Source organism: Amblyraja radiata, chromosome 2, assembly GCF_010909765.2.
Source record: "Amblyraja radiata isolate CabotCenter1 chromosome 2, sAmbRad1.1.pri, whole genome shotgun sequence".
Taxonomy (NCBI): Eukaryota; Metazoa; Chordata; class Chondrichthyes; order Rajiformes; family Rajidae; genus Amblyraja; species Amblyraja radiata.
The window spans coordinates 128,630,227-128,649,818 of NC_045957.1; the positions used below are offsets into that span (position 1 = coordinate 128,630,227).

A 19,592-nucleotide genomic window follows, 5' to 3' on the forward strand; every position below is an offset into this window, starting at 1 on the left:
TTTTCAATCTTCTGTACCTCTTGCCAGATGGGAGAAGAGGGAGTGACCGGGGTGAAACAGGTCCTTAATTACATGGCATCCTTGCCAAGGCAGTGTAGAGTGTAGATGAAGTTAATGGAAGGGATGTTGGCTTGCTTGATCGTCTGAGTTGTGTCCACAACTATCTGCGATTTCTTGTGGTCTTATATGGAGCTGTTCCCAAACCAGGCTGTGATGTGTCCCGATAAAATACTATCTACTGCACATCTGCAGAAGTTGGTGAGGCTTGTTAGGGACATGCTGAACTTACTAAACCTTCTCAGGAGGTAGAGGCGTAGGTGTGCTTTCTTGGCTTTAATACTTGGGATATGCATACTGCTTTGCTTCCTGAAGTCAATTGCGATCTCCTTTGTCTTGCTGACATTGAGGGAGAGGTCATTGTCTTGGCACCAGGTTACGAGATTCTCTATCTCCGTTCTGTACTCCGTCTCATAATTATTTGATATCTAGCCCACGACAGTGGTGTTGTCTGTGAACTGGCAAATTGAATGAAAATGTTGCCCCTCTGGCTGCTTAGTCTTAAACTGGCACAAGAGCATGAAAAGACATTTTCACAGAGAACACGCCAGGTAACATATCTTAAAACAGGGCTCGAAATTAGCGGTTACCCGGGTGCCATTGACCACCTAAAGTGCCGCCGGGCAACCTAAACGCCGAGTCATTTTGCCCGGCTTGGTACACAGATACTGGTTTATACCGATAGAGCATAATTCCGACTGGTAACTACGCACTTCGTACGAGCACATTATCGCACGCGTCATGCAAACCGTCTTAAATGACCACCTAAACTGTCATTTGGCAACCTAAAAAGCTGTCATGGTTGCCCGGCTGGCAACAGGGAAAAAAAGTTAAGTGAGAGCCCTGTAAAAGTATTAGAGATCTAAGGTAAATGGGTTCCCTTGATTAGAATGGCTGCAAATTTTATTTCCTAACAACAAAAGATTTTTCTGACGCTGTCTAAATATGAGAGGACAAATTAGTATCTGAAATTGTTAGCAGAGACTTAGAAATAATTAAAATTAATCATATAAATATGGTGGAAAATGTCAAAATAGATGACAAGTATTCTCATAAAAATCTCCCCTGAGTAAAATGACTCCTTGGGAATCAAAGTGGACAACTTAGCTAGGAACCACAAGATGGGCAAGGTCCTCAATGAGAATTTCTTCTCTGTTTTTACCGTGGGGAAATTAGAGCAGTCAATGGAAGTGTCTTGAGAGCAGTCAGTATTGCGGTCGAAGAGGTGCTGAAAGTCCTGATGGGTATGAAGGTACACAAATCTCGTGGGACTGATCAGATATATCCGAGGACACTGGAAAGCTAGAGAGGAAATTGCTGGTGCCCTGAAATTGATTTTCATTGGTTTACGAGTTGTCATTAAATCTTACCGGAAGACTGGAGGATGACAAGATTCTGCATGGTAGGCTGCCCCGGAAGGTTATATCACATGGGATCCAAGGAGAACGAGCTGAATAGATAGAAAATTAGCTCCATGGAAGGATGCAGAGTGTGATGATGGAAGTTTGCTTTTTAGACTACAGGCCCGTGACTAGTGGTGTGCCTCAGTACGGTGCTGGGCCCATTGCTGTTGGTCATCTATATAAGTTTATCATCTATATATCTATACAAAGAGTAGTTCAAATTTACATTTATTGTCACTGCACCAATTGGTACAGTGGAATTTGGGTTGCCATACAACCATACGAATAAAAAGAACAGAATACACAATAGCATTTAACATGAACATCCCCACACAGCGGAATCAGTGTTTCCCACTGTGAGGGAAGGCAATAAAGTTCAGTTATCTTCCTTCCTCTTTGTTCCTCGTGGTCGGGGCCTCGAGTCCTCCGCAATCGCCGCTGCGGCGGCCCAATGCTCAGGCCCTCTCACCGGGATGATTGAAACTCCGATGTCGGAAAGGAAGAACATTCTCAGTGGCTTGGAGTTCCGAATCGACCACTTCTTACCGGCCGAGCTGGGTGGAGATTCAACACTGGTGGCCCTTGGCAAAGGGATCCCAGGACTCCGCGATGTTAAAGTCAGCGCCGCTCACGGCTGGAAGCTCCGCAGACCACAACATGGTGTTAAAATCGGCAGTCCCAACAGCTCTACACGGCGATCGCGATGGTACTTCAGTGCTGCGCCGCTGCTGAAGCTCTGGACGGTCTCCGGCAGGAAAGGCCGTGCCAATCCAGATGGTAGTCCTCGAGGAGGAGGCGAAGATGCGGCTCGGAGAAAAGACGCATCCTCGACCAGGTAGTGATTAGGAAAACATTTTCTCCCTTTCCCCCACCCCCCATTCCCCACATAAAAAGACCAAAAGACCTTCAAAACTAAACTTTTTGACAAACTAAAAATTAAAAAATGGATGAAAGGACGGACAGCTGCAGGCGAGGCAGCCGTACTCAACGACGCCACCCTCCGAAAGTGTCTCTGAAAGTGTAGAGATTAACGGGTCCCTTTCAGAATGGCAGGCAGTGACTGGTGGAGTACCGCAAGGCTCAGTGCTGGGACTACAGCTATTTACAATATACATCAATGATTCAGATGAAGGGATTCAAAGTAACATTAGCAAATTTGCAGATGACACAAAGCTGGGTGGCAGTGTGAACTGTGAGGAGGATGCTGTGAGAATACAGAGTGACTTGGACAGGTTGGGTGAGTGGGCAGATGCATGGCAGATGCAGTTTAATGTGGATAAATGTGAGGTTATCCACTTTGGTAGCAAAAACAGGAAGGCAGATTATTATCTAAATGGTGTCAAGTTGGGAAAAGGGGAAGTACAACGGGATCTGGGGGCTCCTTGTTCATCAGTCAATGAAAGTAAGCATGCAGGTACAGCAGGCAGTGAAGAAAGCGAATAGCATGTTGGCCTTCATAACAAGAGAAGTTGAGTACAGGAGCAAAGAGGTCCTTCTGCAGTTGTACAAGGCCCTAGTGAGACCACACCTGGAGTATTGTGTACTGTTTTGGTCCACTAATTTGAGGAAGGACATTCTTGCTATTGCTGGAGTGCAGCATAGGTTTACAAGGTTAATTCCCGGGATGTCATATGCTGAGAGAATGGAGCGGCTGGGCTTGTAGACTCTGGAGTTTAGAGGATGAGAGGGTTGCTTATTGAAATATATACTATTATTAAGGGTTTGGACAAGCTATAGGCAGGAAACATGTTCCCGATGTTGGGGGAGTCCAGAACCAGGGACCACAGTTTAAGAATAAGGGGTAAGCCATTTCGAACGGAGATGAGGAAACACTTTTTCAACAGAGTTATGAGTCTGTGGAATTCTCTGCCTCAGAGGGCGGTGTGGGTCGGTTCTCAGGATACTTTCAAGAGAGAGCTAGATAGGGCTCTTAAAGATAGCGGAGTCAGGGGATATGGGGAGAAGGCAGGAACGGGGTACTGATTGGGGATGATCGGCCATGATCACATTGAATGGCGGTGCTGGCTCGAAGGGCCGAATGGCCTACTCCTGCACCTATTGTCTATTCTCACATCCTGGCCACACACTCATCTCCCTGCTACCTTCAGGTAGAAGGTACAGGAGCCTGAAGACTGCAACAACCAGGTTCAGGAATAGTTACTTCCCCTCAGCCATCAGGCTATTAAACCTGGCTCGGACAAAACTCTGATTATTACCAACCACTTTCTGTTATTTGCACTATCAGTTTATTTATTCATGTGTGTATATATTTATATCATGGTATATGGACACATTTATCTGTTTTGTAGTAAATGCCTACTATTTTCTGTGTGCTTAAGCAAAGCAAGAATTTCATTGTCCTATACAGGGACACATGACAATAAACTCACTTGAACTTGAACTTGATTTGGATGAAAACGTACATAGAAACATAGAAAATAGATGCAGGAGGAGGCCGTTCGGCCCTTTGAGCCAGCACCGCCATTCATTGTGCCTGCCTTCTCCCCATATTCCTTGACTTCACTAGCCCCTAGAGCTCTATCTAACTCTCTCTTAAATCCATCCAGTGACTTGGCTTCCACTGCCCTCTGTGGCAGGGAATTCCATAAATTCACAACTCTCTGGGTGAAAAAGTTTTTTCTCACCTCAGTCTTAAATGACCTCCCCTTTATTCAAAGACTGTGGCCCCTGGTTCTGGACTCGCCCAACATTGGGAACAGTTTTCCTGCATCTAGCTTGTCCAGTCCTCTTATAATTTTATATGTTTCCATAAGAACCCCCTCATCCTTCTAAACTCCAGTGAATACAAGCCTAGTCTTTTCAATCTTTCCTCATATGACAGTCCCGCCATCCCAGGGAGCAATCTCGTGAACCTACGCCTCAAACACAAGGATGTCCTTCCTCAAATTAGGAGCCCAAAACTGTACACAATACTCTAGATGTGGTCTCACCAGAGCCCTATAATAATAATAATAATAATAATAATGGATGGGATTTATATAGCGCCTTTCTAATACTCAAGGCGCTTTACATCGCATTATTCATTCACTCCTCAGTCACACTCGGTGGTGGTAAGCTACTTCTGTAGCCACAGCTGCCCTGGGGCAGACTGACGGAAGCGTGGCTGCCAATCTGCGCCTACGGCCCCTCCGACCACCACTATACAACTGCAGAAGAATGGCATGGCATGATTAGCAAGTTTGAAGACGACACAAAAGTAGATACAATACAATACAATACAATACAATACAATTCAATTTATTGTCATTTGGACCCCTTGAGGTCCAAACGAAATGTCGTTTCTGCAGCCATACATTACAAAACAAAAAGACCCGAGACACAACACAGTTTACACAAACATCCATCACATCGTTGTGATGGAAGGCAAAAAAAACTTATCTCTCCACTGCACTCTCCCCCCCCCGATGTCAGAGTCAGAGTCAAAGTCAAAGCCCCCGGCTGGCGATGGCGATTGTCCCGCGGCCATTAAAGCCATGCCGGGTGATGCAAGGTCGCGCACCGGGTCTTGGTGTTAGAGCCCCCGGCGGGCGCTCGCAAAGTCCCGCGGCCATTCCAAGCCGCGCGGGGCGGTGCTGTAAGGCCCCGCTCCAGGTGCTCTTCAACCCCGCAACTCGGGCGGGAGAAGTCGCCGTTGCGGAACCCCGAAAAGCGGTCACCCAGCAGGGACCTGCGGGCTCCCGGTGCCGCCGTCCGCCAAACCCACGGTTGCAGCCTCCGAATCTCCGGCGGTCGGGTGGCAGCAGCGTCCACCACAGCTCCACCCGCTCCGGACTCGGCCAGCCCCGTGACGGTGAGTAGTCGGCAGCTCCGCAGCTGGAACCCCAGGTCGTTCCTGTTGGAGGCCGCTCCACGTTGCAGCCCCAACGACAACGGAGACCCGACAAAGAAAAGGTTGGGTCTCCCGTGCAGGGAGAGATTTTAAAGTTACCCCCTACCCCCCACCCACCCCCACCCCACCACACACATACACCAACAAAAAAAATGACAAAAACTACATAAAAACGAGACAAAAAATAATAAAACACAGACGGACTGCAGAGGCCGCTGCTGACGAGAGTCGCTCCGCCCACCGAATGGTATTGTAGATAGTGAAGATGGTTGTAAACAATTGCAGCAGGATTTGATCAGTTAGGCAAGTGACTGAGGAATGGTTAATGGAATTTAATACAGAGAAATGTGAAATGTTGAATTTGGGAAGTCTAACATGGGCAGGACCTACAAAGTGAGTGGTAGGGCTCTGGGGCGTATTGTAGAGCAGAAGGATCAAGGAGTACCTTAAATGTGACATTGCAGGTAGATACGGTGGTCAAAACATTTTTAGGCACATTGGCCTTCATCGGACAGAATATTGAGTATAGAAGTTGGGAGGTCATGTTGCAATTATATAAGACGTGGGTGAGGCCACATTTAGAGCGGGATAGATCACATTGAATGGCGGTGTTGGCTCGAAGGGCCGAGTGGCCTACTGCTGCATCTATTGTCTATAGTCCAGGACTGCTTGGAGTCTTTAGACTGGGCAGTGTTCAAGAACTTGGCAACGTACCTGAATGAATACGCCACAGTCGTTACAGACTTCATAAGGAAATGTGTGGAGGACTGCGTCCCAACAAAAAGTTTCAGAGTGCTTCCTAACCACTTATTCCAACGGAGCCGCTGCCTTCAAGGAGGTATGCGGATCCCGATGGTGGGCGTCAGCCGTGCAGTCCTGGCTTCTACAGGGACTTATTGAGAGTCTGGAACCTGGTTGCCGTTGACCGGGCCCCCCTCCGCCGGCGGAGGATGACGGCCCGGGCGTGAGAGCAGCCGGTCCTTGTCCTGCCCCACCGGGTGTCGGGGGGGCTCAAACGTGTGGAGTACTTGTGGTTGTGCAAGCCCCCGCTCAGCCAGAAGTACTCATCGGACCCAGGCGCTGTAATCCATCCCGGGAGCCGGTCCCACACAATTTGAGCCGCCTTTCCTCGACACCCTTCATCTCTCTCCGAGACGCAGGGAGGCGTGTCCTGTACGGGCTCCTCCTCCACACCCTGCACTTCCTCGCCCTGGTCCACCGTCCAGACACCAAGTGGCGGTCGATGGTGCCTTCCGGTCGCGAGAGGGGCCCCCGGCGGGGGGCCCTCTACGCAGGGATTCGCCCTCTCTACATCGGGGACCTGAGGTGGAGGGTATTGCACCAAGGTGTTCCCTGCAACCTGTTTCTCTCGCGGTTCACAGACTCGCCAGCTGCCTGCCACTGTTGCGGGCTGGATGAGTCTGTGTACCACGTGTACATGGAGTGTGTGAGGCTGCAGCCACTGTTTGAATACCTAAAGGGGCTGCTCCTTGCTTTCTGGCTGCATTTTTCACCCACCATCCTCATCTTTGGACACCCTGTGCGTAGGGGAGAGGGTAGGGCTGAAGATGTCCTGGTTGGGTTGCTCCTGGGCCTGGCCAAGCTGGGCCATCCGCGAGTCAAGGCGCCAGGCGGTGGAGGGCTTTACCCGAGCCGGCTGCCTGCCCCTTTTCTGGGGTTACGTTCGTGCCTGGGTGGGGTTAGAAAAGGAGTATGCCCTGTCCACGGGCACCCTGGGGGAGTTCCGGGACCGCTGGGCTCCGCAGGGTGTTGAATGTATCCTCAATAAGGATTGTAACATAGTTGTATAGTAGTTTATTATGGATATATGTTTGTATTATATTATGGTGGTGGGTTCTGGCTTGTTTTATTGTAGTGTAAATATTATTTTTTAATAATTGAATACATTTTTTGATTTAAAAAAAAAAGGTGGTTACCAAGTTCACGGATCTGGGTCTCTGCGCATCCCTCTGCAATTCACAGCTTCTTCCCCACAGCCATCAGGGTATTAAACACGCCATCAAATAAGCTCTGAACAATAACAGTATTATTATTATTGCACTATATCTGTTTATGTTTTGTGTATATATGGTCTATGGTCACTGAATTTTTATCTTCTGTTTCGTATTATGTTTGCATATTCTGTTGTGCTGCAGCAAGTAAGAATTTCATTGACCTATCTGGGACACATGACAATAAAACTCTCTTGACCCTTGATCAAAACGCAATTCCTTTTCTGTTTTTAGATTCCACAATTCCTTTCTTCTCTGATCATCTTTATCTATTGGCTACATTATTTTGTCACCTTTCATTGTTTTTACATCTTTCCTTTGCAATAACTGTGACAAAGTATATGGCATATTTTAAATTTATTGTGTACAATTTGAATTCTCACCCGTAATTTGCTCTTATCTTTAACAAAATAGATAAAGTAATATTTACTATTTTTTTCTACTTCCATATAACTTCCTTGGTTCATTATTTCCCTTAGTCTTTATATTTTCAAGTCAAGAGTGGTTAATTATAATATGCACTGTGAGCAGAATAATAAAATTCTTACTTGCTGCAGGCACTCTAAATGCGACAACACAATAAATATTCATAATATATAACATTTGTAGTAGTTCGATGCTGAGGTAAAGTTGTGGTTATGATTATGAAGGGTGGCTGAAGAGCCTGATAATTGATGGAATGAGTCTGTTCTCTAACCTGGACATAATGGTTCTCATGTCCCTGCGCCACTTTTCTGATGGTACCTGGTAACATATTGAATCTACACAATTTCTGTATCACACTCCATTTCTTTTTTTGTTGTCCTTAATTTTTTGTCATTACTCTCATCTTTTGAGTCTCAATAAATTTGTCTCTTTATCCAGGGACTGTGGCTGTTACTCGCGACATTTCTTTGTATGTATGAATCTAGTTTGAACACCAAACTTTCATTTAAACAAGGGTCTCGACTCGAAACGTCACCCATTCCTTCTCTCCAGAGATGTTGCCAATCCCGCTGAGTTACTCCAGCATTTTGTGTCTACCTTCTCAATCCAAGTGATCGGTCTTTAAAATTGCGAGACTTATTATTTTCCTCATTCTTTTTTCCCCAGCCATCCCCTGACCCAAAATATTATCTGTCCATTTCCCTCCACAGATAATGTCTGACCCACTGAATTCCTCAAACAGTTTGTTTTTTGCTCACAATTGTTTTGCGGATTGTTCATTTAGTTCAGATTTTTGTTTTATTTCAAACTATGTTGTGGTCATTCATTGTCCTACATTTCCAACTTTGTTCCTAAATTTAGACTTTTCTATATATTTAAACAAAGGATGGATCGAACATATGCAGCACAAAGCCATTCGACTAACAATGACTCAAGTTTCATTTCTGGACTGCTGAATTAGCTAATCTCAGCCTGGGTGGTAGCGAGGGTTATACAATTAATCTAAGTGTCACTGGACGCAGAAAAGAAAACACAAGCCAAGGTTCTTGCCTCTGATCACAATTTGGTGACTCTGAATAAAAAAGCGAATGCATGAATATGGCAGCAAGCTTTACTACCATGCACTGCCCCCCTAGTTAAATAACCTACCCACACGTTGTCTCAGCTCATGTCAGAAGCACGACTATTTGGATGAACTGCTGCCTGTGTGGCTTTGCATTCTCGCTTTCGGAAAATTGTCTTGACACTAAGTATGTAATGATCAACAAAAATGCAAATCCAATTGGTAACCAACCTACCATAAACATTTTTTTAAACTCTTTTGCATCTTTTTGGCAGAATGATTTCAGAAAGTTCCTGCTGAAAAATAAAATTGTAAACATGGTCGTGGGATCCATTAGATCTCGTTTGCATTATCTATTGTAGCATTAGTTCTCTTGCGTTACATAACATATTAAAATGTGCTGCGGCTCTGATCCTACAATGGTAAATTAACCTTTTTTATAATTTTTTATAAATATAAAAGGAGTTGCTAGTTTGGACATACAGGATGCCCATGCACAGTGATTCTGCACAGTTACAGTGCCCTCCATAATGTTTGGGACAAAGACCCATCATTTATTTATTTGCCTCTGTACTACACAATTTGAGATTTGTAATAGAAAAAAAATCACATGTGGTTAAAGTGCACATTGTCAGATTTTATTAAAGGGTATTTTTATACATTTTGGTTTCAACCTGTGAAACACGGTGGTGGGGGTGTTATGGCCTGGGCATGTATGGCTGCTGAAGGGACTGACTCACATCTTCATTGATGATGCAACTGCTGATGGCAGTAGCGTAATGAATTTTGAAGTGTATAGACACATCCTATCTGCTCGTTCAAACAAATGCTTCAAAATTCATTGGCCGGTAGTTCATTCTACAGTAAGGCAATGTTTCCAAACATACTGCTAAACCAACAAAGTTTTTCAAAGCTAAAAAATGATAAATTCTTGAGTGGCCAAGTCAATCACCCGCTCTGAACCCATTTGTTCCTGCCTTTTATATGCTGAAGAGAAAACTGAAGAGCCCTAGTCCCCAAGACAAGCATAAACTAAAGATGGCTGCAATACAGGCGTGGCAGAGCATCACCAGAGAAGACACCCAACAACTGATGATGTCCATGAATTGCAGACTTCAAGCAGTCATTGCATGCAAAGGATATGCAACAAAATACTAAACATGACTACTTTCATTTACATGACATTGCTGTGTCCCAAACATTATGGTACCCTGAAATGGGGGGACTGTATAAACACTGCTGTAATTTCTTCATGGTGAAAACAAAATGTATAAAAATTGCCTTTTTTTAAATCTGACAATGTGCACTTTAATCACATGTGATTTTTTTTCTATTACAAATCTCAAATTGTGGAGCACAGAGGCAAATAAATACATGATGGGTCTTTGTCCCAAACATTATGGAGGACACTGTATGTTTCAGATGGGTTGGGGTATTGATGAACTGTGAGCCAATGAAGGTGCAAAGTGTTACATATTGCGCCTGGTTGTTCAGCCAGCCCTTCCTTGTGTCACTGTATGAATGAAGGAAAGTTCAGTCATGGTTTACCAAAATCTAAACCCTCCCCCTTCTTTATGTAAGTCCTTCTGTGGGCATTTCTGCATTAGGCGAAACAATAGTGCTGAATATGTTAAGCCCCTAACAATTAGGGAGCAGTTTGAGGCATTGAATAATGTCGAATGATGCAATTGAACCTGACAGCTTCAACAGTCAGCCTGCTCATGGGACCTTAAAGTTGTTCACACTTGGTTTCATCTCTCATCACACGCTGTGTATTAAAACCCTGCTGGTGGGGAGCTCAGAAAGAAATGGGGCCGGTTGTCAAGAGACCCTGCTTAGTGCATAACTTGTATGGGCCATTGGCAAAGAGAAAAATTGCTTCTATTACCTTTTTTTTGCATTCACCATCCGTTTGTTTGTTTTCTGTTAACAATGCAATTATTGTTCTTGAGGCCATTCCCAAAAGAAGCTTTGTTGCTTTTAGTGTATTATAATTTTATATGTCCAGAAATCTGCAAATTATAAATGTTCCATCATATTTTAGCATTAAAAAAAACCTTGAAAATTAAACCTATAGATAAATCCTACTACAAACCATCTATTATATAACAAGATTAAATGTCAACATTTGGGATTGTGTGACCGTGCAGCAGAACATTCTTTCTGGAGGTGATGACAAACTAGCTGGTATATTTTGAAATTCATTTTCAATGTAACCAATTTAGAGAGAAATCTATTCATATTTGTGATGTTTCTGATGAGAAACTTTGTGGATTTGATAAGTTTGTAAGTTGCTGTGATGTGTTTATTCATTGGAGTAAATATTTTAACACTTGCCTGTCATAAGTAGCGAGTGTAAATTATATAATAATGATTTTGACGGCCCAGTTTTAGCACACTTTAAAATTTCGCTTGAATGATGAAACAATAAGTAGAGTTCACAGTCATCTCCAACTATGTAAGGAACGTTAAAAATTTCCGTGGCAACAGTGTGATTTGTTTTGTTCCTAACAGAAGCACAGAGAAATTCTGTCAGTGATATCAGACAAATGTCTGCACTGCCTCTACTGGTGGCAATAAATATTAACAGAGCATTTTTTACATATTTCTGGAATTTTTTGAAAACTGTTGCTTCAGAAAGAAAACCTTGCATTTTTGTCACACGAATGCTAATATTCCAATTATCTTGTTATTTTTCTTTGATTGCAGAATGAACAAAGGGTCAGTGCCTCAAATAAATGTTTTAGTTCAGATTGTTGCCATATTTCTTGCAGATTTTATATTTGTCTAATTCAAACTCTAAGGCAGGTGGCAAAGTGTCACAATTGTAATTGTATCAATAATATTTGTATTCTATCATGATATTTAAGAAAATATCTTTATTGTTGATTCCATCTTTCCAATAATTTTACTTGCTTGTTAAATATGGTTTAACAAACCATGGCAAGTAAAAGATTTGCTGGGTACTGCTTTCCTAGCCTTTTATAAGGGTTCATAAACAGTAACTGTCCCTCAATTCTCTGGAAAACTTCATCTCATTAACCCATATCAGCAATGAATAACCAAAATTAACCACATTGAAGACAATGCTAAATTGATTTGTAAGAGAAAAAAAGGAATAGCTTGGACTGATTAATAGTAAACAGATGAAATAGATACTTTATCAGTAATTATTATTTTGCAATGTTTATTGAATGGAGATCAAGTTCGTGAAGACTTGAATTATTTGTGGTGGTTAATTTTTATTAGACGTAATATTCAATCATGTTTGAATTACTATAATAATCTCCAGAAGCTTTTAAAGCTGAATATTTTTTTTCATGATCGATTCCACTGCTCTAGACAATGCTTTCAGTAGTATGTCTATCTTTCTTGTCACACTTTAATAGTGTAGTGCCACAGAGTTCTAATCTACCGTAGATTTTTCAGCATTGGTATGTGCATGCAAAGAACATAATTTTTACATTGAATTGGATTATGTGAGGATTTGGCTAGGAAAATCTGCATGATGTATTTAAGGGTTTATTTTTCCTTGTTTGGCTAAAGTCCTAGAGCCTTCAGAATTGCGGTTTGCAACATGAATGAATACAAACTTCGGAAGAGCTAACTGGTTGTACTGTTGGCTGACTGCCAAAATTACAGTTCAAAGATGGGGTTATGGTCGAGCTGTGATTTATCATTTAGTTCTACATTGTGAAAAACACATACTTATGATGCCTTTTTTATTCCAGTAGAAGCTTGTTTGACTTCCGTCTCTGAAGTTAATGGAGTGATTTGTAGTTTTTCTGAAAATTGAGTATAGCAAAGGAAACGTAGCATTTTAGGGACTGATGTTGGAAGTAACGTGTTCTGACCTCTGCAGACAGTTTATAAGTGGAAGACATAAGCACTTGACAGACTTAATAAGATTTAATAATTAGTAGGATTATTACAAGTTCTGTTGCCAAATCATGATGTTTATGGCTAGGCTGAATGAATAAGAATTAATAATTAGTAGGATTATTACATGTTCTCTGTGTCACCAAATCATGGTGTTTATGACTAGGCTGAATGAAAAGCAGAAACCACTGTTTCATACTTTTGTTAATGATTGAATTTCAATTTATTTAGGACTGGTATTGATAAACATTTATAAGTGTGCCTTTTGATAAATACATGATTTTTAAAAAGTTTAAGCTTGTGAAGTAAAACTTAATACATTTTAAACTTAATAAATTTATGCTGTGGACATAACTTTCAATCCTATTTCTTTTTTGGTTTTGTCATGATATTTTTGCAGTAATTTTTTCTTCCCATCTGCTGAAGAGGTACACAGGCACTATTGGAAGTAAATGTTTCTTTGAGGGTAGATTTGTGTTTATAAGCTACTTCAATGCATGCATCTTGCTGCCTAAGTTTGGAGTGATTATTATGAGCTTGTGTCCTTGAAGAATTCCATATTTGACATAAAGATATACCTCTGGCCAGCTTTGGTTAGCACAGATCAGAATTTCAAACTTGGAATTTCATTGGTCTCTAAACTTCAGTACTTTTCCATGTAATGATTTATTGAATGAACAATATGTTAGATCATTTTTCTAGTAAATAATATCAAGCCCGTCATAAGCAAGTAGGGTGGCAGGAATGTGACCAAAAAAGACAAAGTTCCGCGTGCAGTTCTGGTTGCCCCATGACAGGAGAGATGTGGAGGTTTTGGAGAGAGTGCAGAGGAGGTTTACCAGAATTCTGCCTGGATAAGAGGGTTTCAGCTACAAAAAGAGATTGGATAGATTTGGGTTGTTTTTTTCTGGAACATCAGAGGTTGAATAGAAGTATATAAAATTATGAGACACATATATAGAGGAGACAGACAGAGCCTTTTTCCCCCAGGGTAAAAATGTCCAACACTAGAGAGCATTGCTATAAGGTGTTGAAGGAGAAAGTTTAATGTTTTTTCACACTAAGAGTGGTGGGGGCATGGAACGCATTGCCAGGGATAGTGGTGATGGAGGCAGATATGATAATAGCATTTAAGAGGCATTTAGATAGGCACATGGAAGTGCTGGGAATGGAGGGATATGAATCATGTACAGGCAGATAAGATCAGTTTAACTAGGCATCGTTCAACACAAACATTGTGGGCCAGGAGTCAGTTTGGAATAATTTGTGTGTGGTTCAGCACATTCTGTAGGGTGTGAATATTGTTTCTATGATTGAATATGAGATACCGGTAGTTGGAATTACGGGGACATGGCTCCAGGGTGACCATGGCTGGGAGCTGAACATGCAGGGATATTCAATATTCAGGAAGGATAGACAGAAAGGAAGAGGAGATGGGGTGGCATTGCTGGTTAAAGAGGAGATTAATGCGATAGCAAGGAGAGACATTAGCTTGGATGCTGTAGAATCAGTGTGGGTAGAACTGCGAAATAACCAAGGGCAGAAAACGTTTGTTGGAGTTGTATATAGACCACCAAACCATCAGTACAGACGTTGGGGAGAGCATCAAGTAGGAAATTAGGGATGCATGTAGCAAAGGTACAGCAGTCGTGCGTGACTTTAATCTACATATAGATTAGGCCAACCAAATTGGTAACAGCGCTTAGGAGGAGGATTTCCTGGAATGTTTCTGGGATGGGTTTTTTAAACCAATATGTAGGGGAACCGACTAGATGGCAGGCCATCCTTGACAGGGTATTGTGTAATGAGGAAGGATTAGTTAGCGATCTTGTTGTACAGAGCCCCTTGGGCAACAGTGACCATGATGTGGGGGAATTCTGCATTAGGATGGAAATTGTCACGGTTAATTCAGAGACTAGGGTCCTGAACTTCAATGAAGGAGACTTTGAAGTTATGAGCCAGGAATTGGCTAGGATAGACAGGCAAATTATACTTAAAGGGTTGACGGTGGAGAAGCAATGACAAAGATTTAAAGACCGCATGGGTGAACTCCAAAAATTATTCATCCCTGTCTGGCGAAAAAATAAAACGAGGAAGGCTGCTCAACCGTGGCTAACGAGGGAAATCAAGTGTTAATTCCAAGGAAGAGGCATATATATTGGTCAGAGGAAGCAGCAAACCGAAGGACTGGGAGAAGTTTAGAACTCAACTGAGGAGGACAAAGGGGTTAATTAAGTAGGGGGAAAAGAGCACGAAAGAAAGATTGCAGGGAATACAAAAACTGACTGTAAATACTTCTTTAGATATGTAAAATGATTAGTGAAGACAAATGTAGGTCCCTTGCAGTCAGAGACAGGTGAATTTATAATGGGGAAACAAGGAAATGGCAGAACAGTTAAACAAGTACTTTGGTTCTGTCTTCACTAAGGAAGACACAAACAATCTCCCAGAAATACTAGGGGACTGAGGATCCAATGGAAGGGAGGAACTGAAGGGAATCCACATCAGTCAGGAAATGGTGTGAGGTAAACTATTGGGACTGAAGGCAGATAAATCCCCAGGGGCTGATGGTCTGCATCCCCAGAGTACTCAAGGAGGTGGCTCTAGAAATCGTGGATGCATTGGTGGTCATTTCCAATGTTCTCTCTACTCTAGATCAGTTCCTGTGGACTGGAGGGTAGCCAATGTAAATCTACTTTTTAAGAAAGGAGGGAGAGAGAAAACGGGGAATTATAGACCAGTTAGCCTTACATCAGTAGTGGGGAAGATGCTTGTTGATTATTAAAGATGTTATAGCTGCGCATTTGGAAAGCAGTGACAGGATCTGTCAAAGTCAGCTTGAATTTATGAAGGGGTAATCATACTTGATTAGTCAATCTTCTGGAATTTTTTGAGGATGTAAAAGTAGAATGGATAAGGGAGAGCCAGTGGATGTGGTGTATCTGGACTTTCAAAATGCCTTTGACAAGTTCCCGCACAAGAGATTAATGTGCAAAATTAGAGCACATGGTATGGGGTAAGGTATTGACATGGATAAAGAACTGGTTGGCAGACAGGAAGCAAAGAGTAGGAATTAACGGGTCCTTTTCAGCATGGCAGGCAGTGACTAGTGGACTGCTGCAATGCTCGGTGTTGGGACCCCAGTTATTTACAACATATTAATGATTTAGACGATGGAATTAAATGTGACATCTCCAAGTTTGCGGATGACACAAAGCAGGGTGGCAGTGTGAGCTGCGAGGAGGATGCTATGAGGCTGCAGGATGACTTGGATAGGTTTGGTGAGTGGGCAGATGCATGGCAGATGCAGTATAATCTGGATAAATGTGAGGTTATCCACTTTGGTGGCAAGATCAGGAAGACATATTATTATCTGAATAGTGTCAGATTAGAAAAAGGGGAGGTGCAATGAGACCTGGGTGTGCTTGTACATCAGTCACTGAAAGTAAGCATGCAGTTGCAGCAGGCAGTGAAGAAAGCTAATGGCATGTTGGCCTTCATTGCATGAGTATTTGAGTTTAGGAGCAAGGAGGTCCTACTGCAGTTGTACATGGCCATGATGAGACCGCATCTGGAGTATTGTGTGCAATTTTGGTCTCCTAATTTGAGGAAAGACATTATTGCTATTGAGGGAGTGCACCAGGTTAATTCCCGGGATGGCGGGACTGACATATGATGAACGAATGGCTGCTTGTATTCACTGGAATTTAGAAGGATGAGAGGAGATTTTATAGAAACATAAAAAATTCTTAGATTGGACAGGCTAGATGCAGGATATGGAGGGTCCCCTCCATAACCCATTCAATATAACTGTATCTTTCTGTGTACTGTTTTAGCAATACTTTGCTTCCTATCAGTTGTACAATTTTTGTAACGTTTTATGCAAGAAAACCGTTAACTGCACAAAAATCAAATTACAATAATTTTTTTTCCGAACTAATTCGGATAACCTATTGTTGGAATTAGCAGAACTGAAGAGAATGAAGTAAATTATTTTATGCTAAATGTTTTGGGCAGTGAGGATTTCTTTAACTGGGATTAATGTTTTGAATTACTGAATAGAATATTTACAATTATACTTAATAGAACACAACAATAAGATTGTTACCTGCTTTCAAATTTATCATGTCTGATAATCTGCAAAATAAGAACTGACAATTAGAAATTCTATAAGTATGTGGTTCCTGAATTAGATGATCATCATGACAACATAATAATCAAATTGAATTAGCTGAATGCTATACTTCCGATCAAGACATCCAGAATATTGTTAACATTGAATATGATTGCATCTTTGTTATTAATATAAACATTTCTGGCTTAGAAATTGTGGTAGCTACCTGATTATCCAGCACTCCTGTTTCATGCTTATTCTCTGATGATTTATTTGCTCTCAGCGAAGACAGAATTTAGATGGAGTCGGTTGGAACAAATTATCTGACATTTTTACACTTGTATGTTAACTATTAAAAATCACCAAATTGTTTGGCAGTGATTATGTGGCAGAATATTCTGCTCGTCTTCACTAGATTCACATAACTAGATTCACATAATAACAACTAGAGGGCAGCCAGTAGCTACCAAATCAAATCCTAACCAACAGGATAAGAAGGGGCAAAGTTCACCTTTAAAAAATTGTGCAGGAGTAACTTTGGTGATTGGTTTGACGGAGCCTTGTTTTGATACGATACAAAAGAATTGCTGACTTGCCAGCAGCATAATTGACATGGGAAGTAATGATACAGGGAAGAGTAGTCAGAAATCCTGCCATTCCTTATAAATGTATTAATTCAACAGTTCTAGGTTTGCCCATTACAAGTGTTTTGTCTCATAAACCTTTGTTTTACATGAATTTCAAACTGTGCTTTATCATTTCTTCAACAGGCAAGTGCACTACCTGGATCATCTTTTAATCTTGCACCATCTCACATGTTTGGAAATCAATTAAATCCTAATTCGGCAATGGTAGCTCTTATTGCACAGTCTGAAACCAGTCCAGCAGGTAAGTTTGAGCAGAAGTGGAAAAGGAGGGAAAATGTAAATCGCAAATGTTTTCAAGATTTTCAATTTTAAGAGAAATGTGATAAAGATGCTTGCAGATGATACAATGCGGAGGAACGCTTTAGACTGCAAGAATTTATAAATGGTCTGGGCATTTGGATAGAAAGTGGCAAACAGAATTCAGGCTAGAAATTTATTTGCCAGTAATGGAATTGAGGAAGAACAACATGGCAAGAGAATACACAAAGGAAGGAACAGAGAAACCTAATAGTGCATGTCCACTAATTCTTAAAGGAGGTAGGATAACTTGATAAGTTTCAAAATAAATATATTTCTTTAAGACCAAGGCATGGAATGTGAGAACAAGATGTTTAAGCCTAAACATAACATAATAGTAGTTATACTTCAGTTTGTATACATTTTTGATCACTGTGTTATAGGAAAGATTTGTCTGCACAATGAAGATCTATGAGGATGTTGCCAAGACTAGAAGATTTTAGAGAAGAGGCTGAGGGTAGACATATTTGAACTGCGTAGAATTATGAGAGGGTCCTAGCGTAATTGGAGGAATCTATTTCTGTACAGTTAGGATGGATGGTCAGAATCTGTTTTCCAGGTGAAAAAATACCAGATGGCATAGCTTGAAGTTGAATGGAGCAAAGTTTAAAGGAGATGTGTGATTAAGTTTTTAACACACAGGGTGGTGAGTGCCTGGACACATTGGTTGAAGCAGATATGTTAGTGACATTTAAAAGACTTGGATAGGCATATGGATATGTGGGGAATGGAGAAACATGGCTTATGTGCAGGTAGATAAATGATGTGCTTGACATTATGTTTGGCACAGATATTGTGGGGCAAAGGGCCTGTTTTGTGCTGTGCTGTCTATGTTCTCTTTCCCTTAGTTGAGAGGTCATAAATCATTGGGCAGAGATTTAAAGTAATCAGTTGAAGGAGGAGATGAGCGATCTTTTTTTCCCACCTATGCAGTGCTAGCTGGGGATCAGGATCATTGCCTGAAAGGGTTTTAAAGGGTGAAATCCTTGGTCCACATTTAACGTGCTTGAACATGTCCTTTAATAGCTCTGATCTACACGATTGCAAACCTAGTGTTGTAAGGTGGCATTACACTTTTTATTGACTGGCAAATGCATGATTGACTGAATGACCTTCCGCTTTTGTGCTTTTCTTATGTTCTATGATGATGGAGAAGGCTTCTTCAAAAACATATACATTTTTTGATGATATTTAACTTTCTCCCTACAGAGTTGGCATTACGTTTATAAATCTTGTAACTTTCCATGAAGAATTTGATGTTAGAAACGCTAGAAATTAGTTGCCTTCCATTTTTAGAGCTTTATTTAAAGTCAGGTATATTCAAAATATGTATAAAAGAGAGTGTAGTCTGATGGTTGCAGAAATAAATATTCAGTGAAGTGGATGAGTTGTCAAAGTCCTAGATCAAGGGTTCCCAACCTGAGGTAAATTTACCCCCAGGGGGTAAATTTGTTGATTCTTGATTTGTACATATTTTTTCTTCATTGACTAACTGTTTGGTTCTGGTTTACCGGTATCTGTTCATCATTAGTTGTTCATAAATAAGTGAAATAACATTGTTATGTGCTATTAAAGTTGCCAGGGGTAAATGGGACAAAAAAGGTTGGGAGCCCCTGTCCTAGATGGTGTCAGGCTTCTTGAATGTTGTTGGATCTGCATTCTTTCAAGCAAGTGTATTCTGTCAATTTTCTGATTTGTCCCTTGCACAAGATTCTCTGCTTTCTATCTCCCCGCCAAGCTAGTTTAACCTCTCCCCGGCAGCATTATCAAATGTGTCTGCAAGGATAATAGCCCTGTTTGTGTTTAGGTGCAATCTATATGGATCCTATTTTCCCTGGAATCAG

At 41.6% G+C, this 19,592-nt stretch overlaps 1 protein-coding gene across 10 annotated transcripts in view; it reads left to right on the forward strand.

Annotated features, from left to right (window-relative positions):
- Nucleotides 1–19,592, forward strand: part of mllt10 (MLLT10 histone lysine methyltransferase DOT1L cofactor) — a 254,428-nt gene that overhangs the window by 192,461 nt on the left and 42,375 nt on the right. For all 10 annotated transcript variants that reach the window (XM_033015422.1, XM_033015430.1, XM_033015441.1 and 7 more), the window contains one exon: nt 17,575–17,692. In XM_033015422.1, the coding sequence (XP_032871313.1) occupies nt 17,575–17,692 (118 nt within the window). The remainder of the gene's footprint in view (nt 1–17,574; nt 17,693–19,592) is intronic.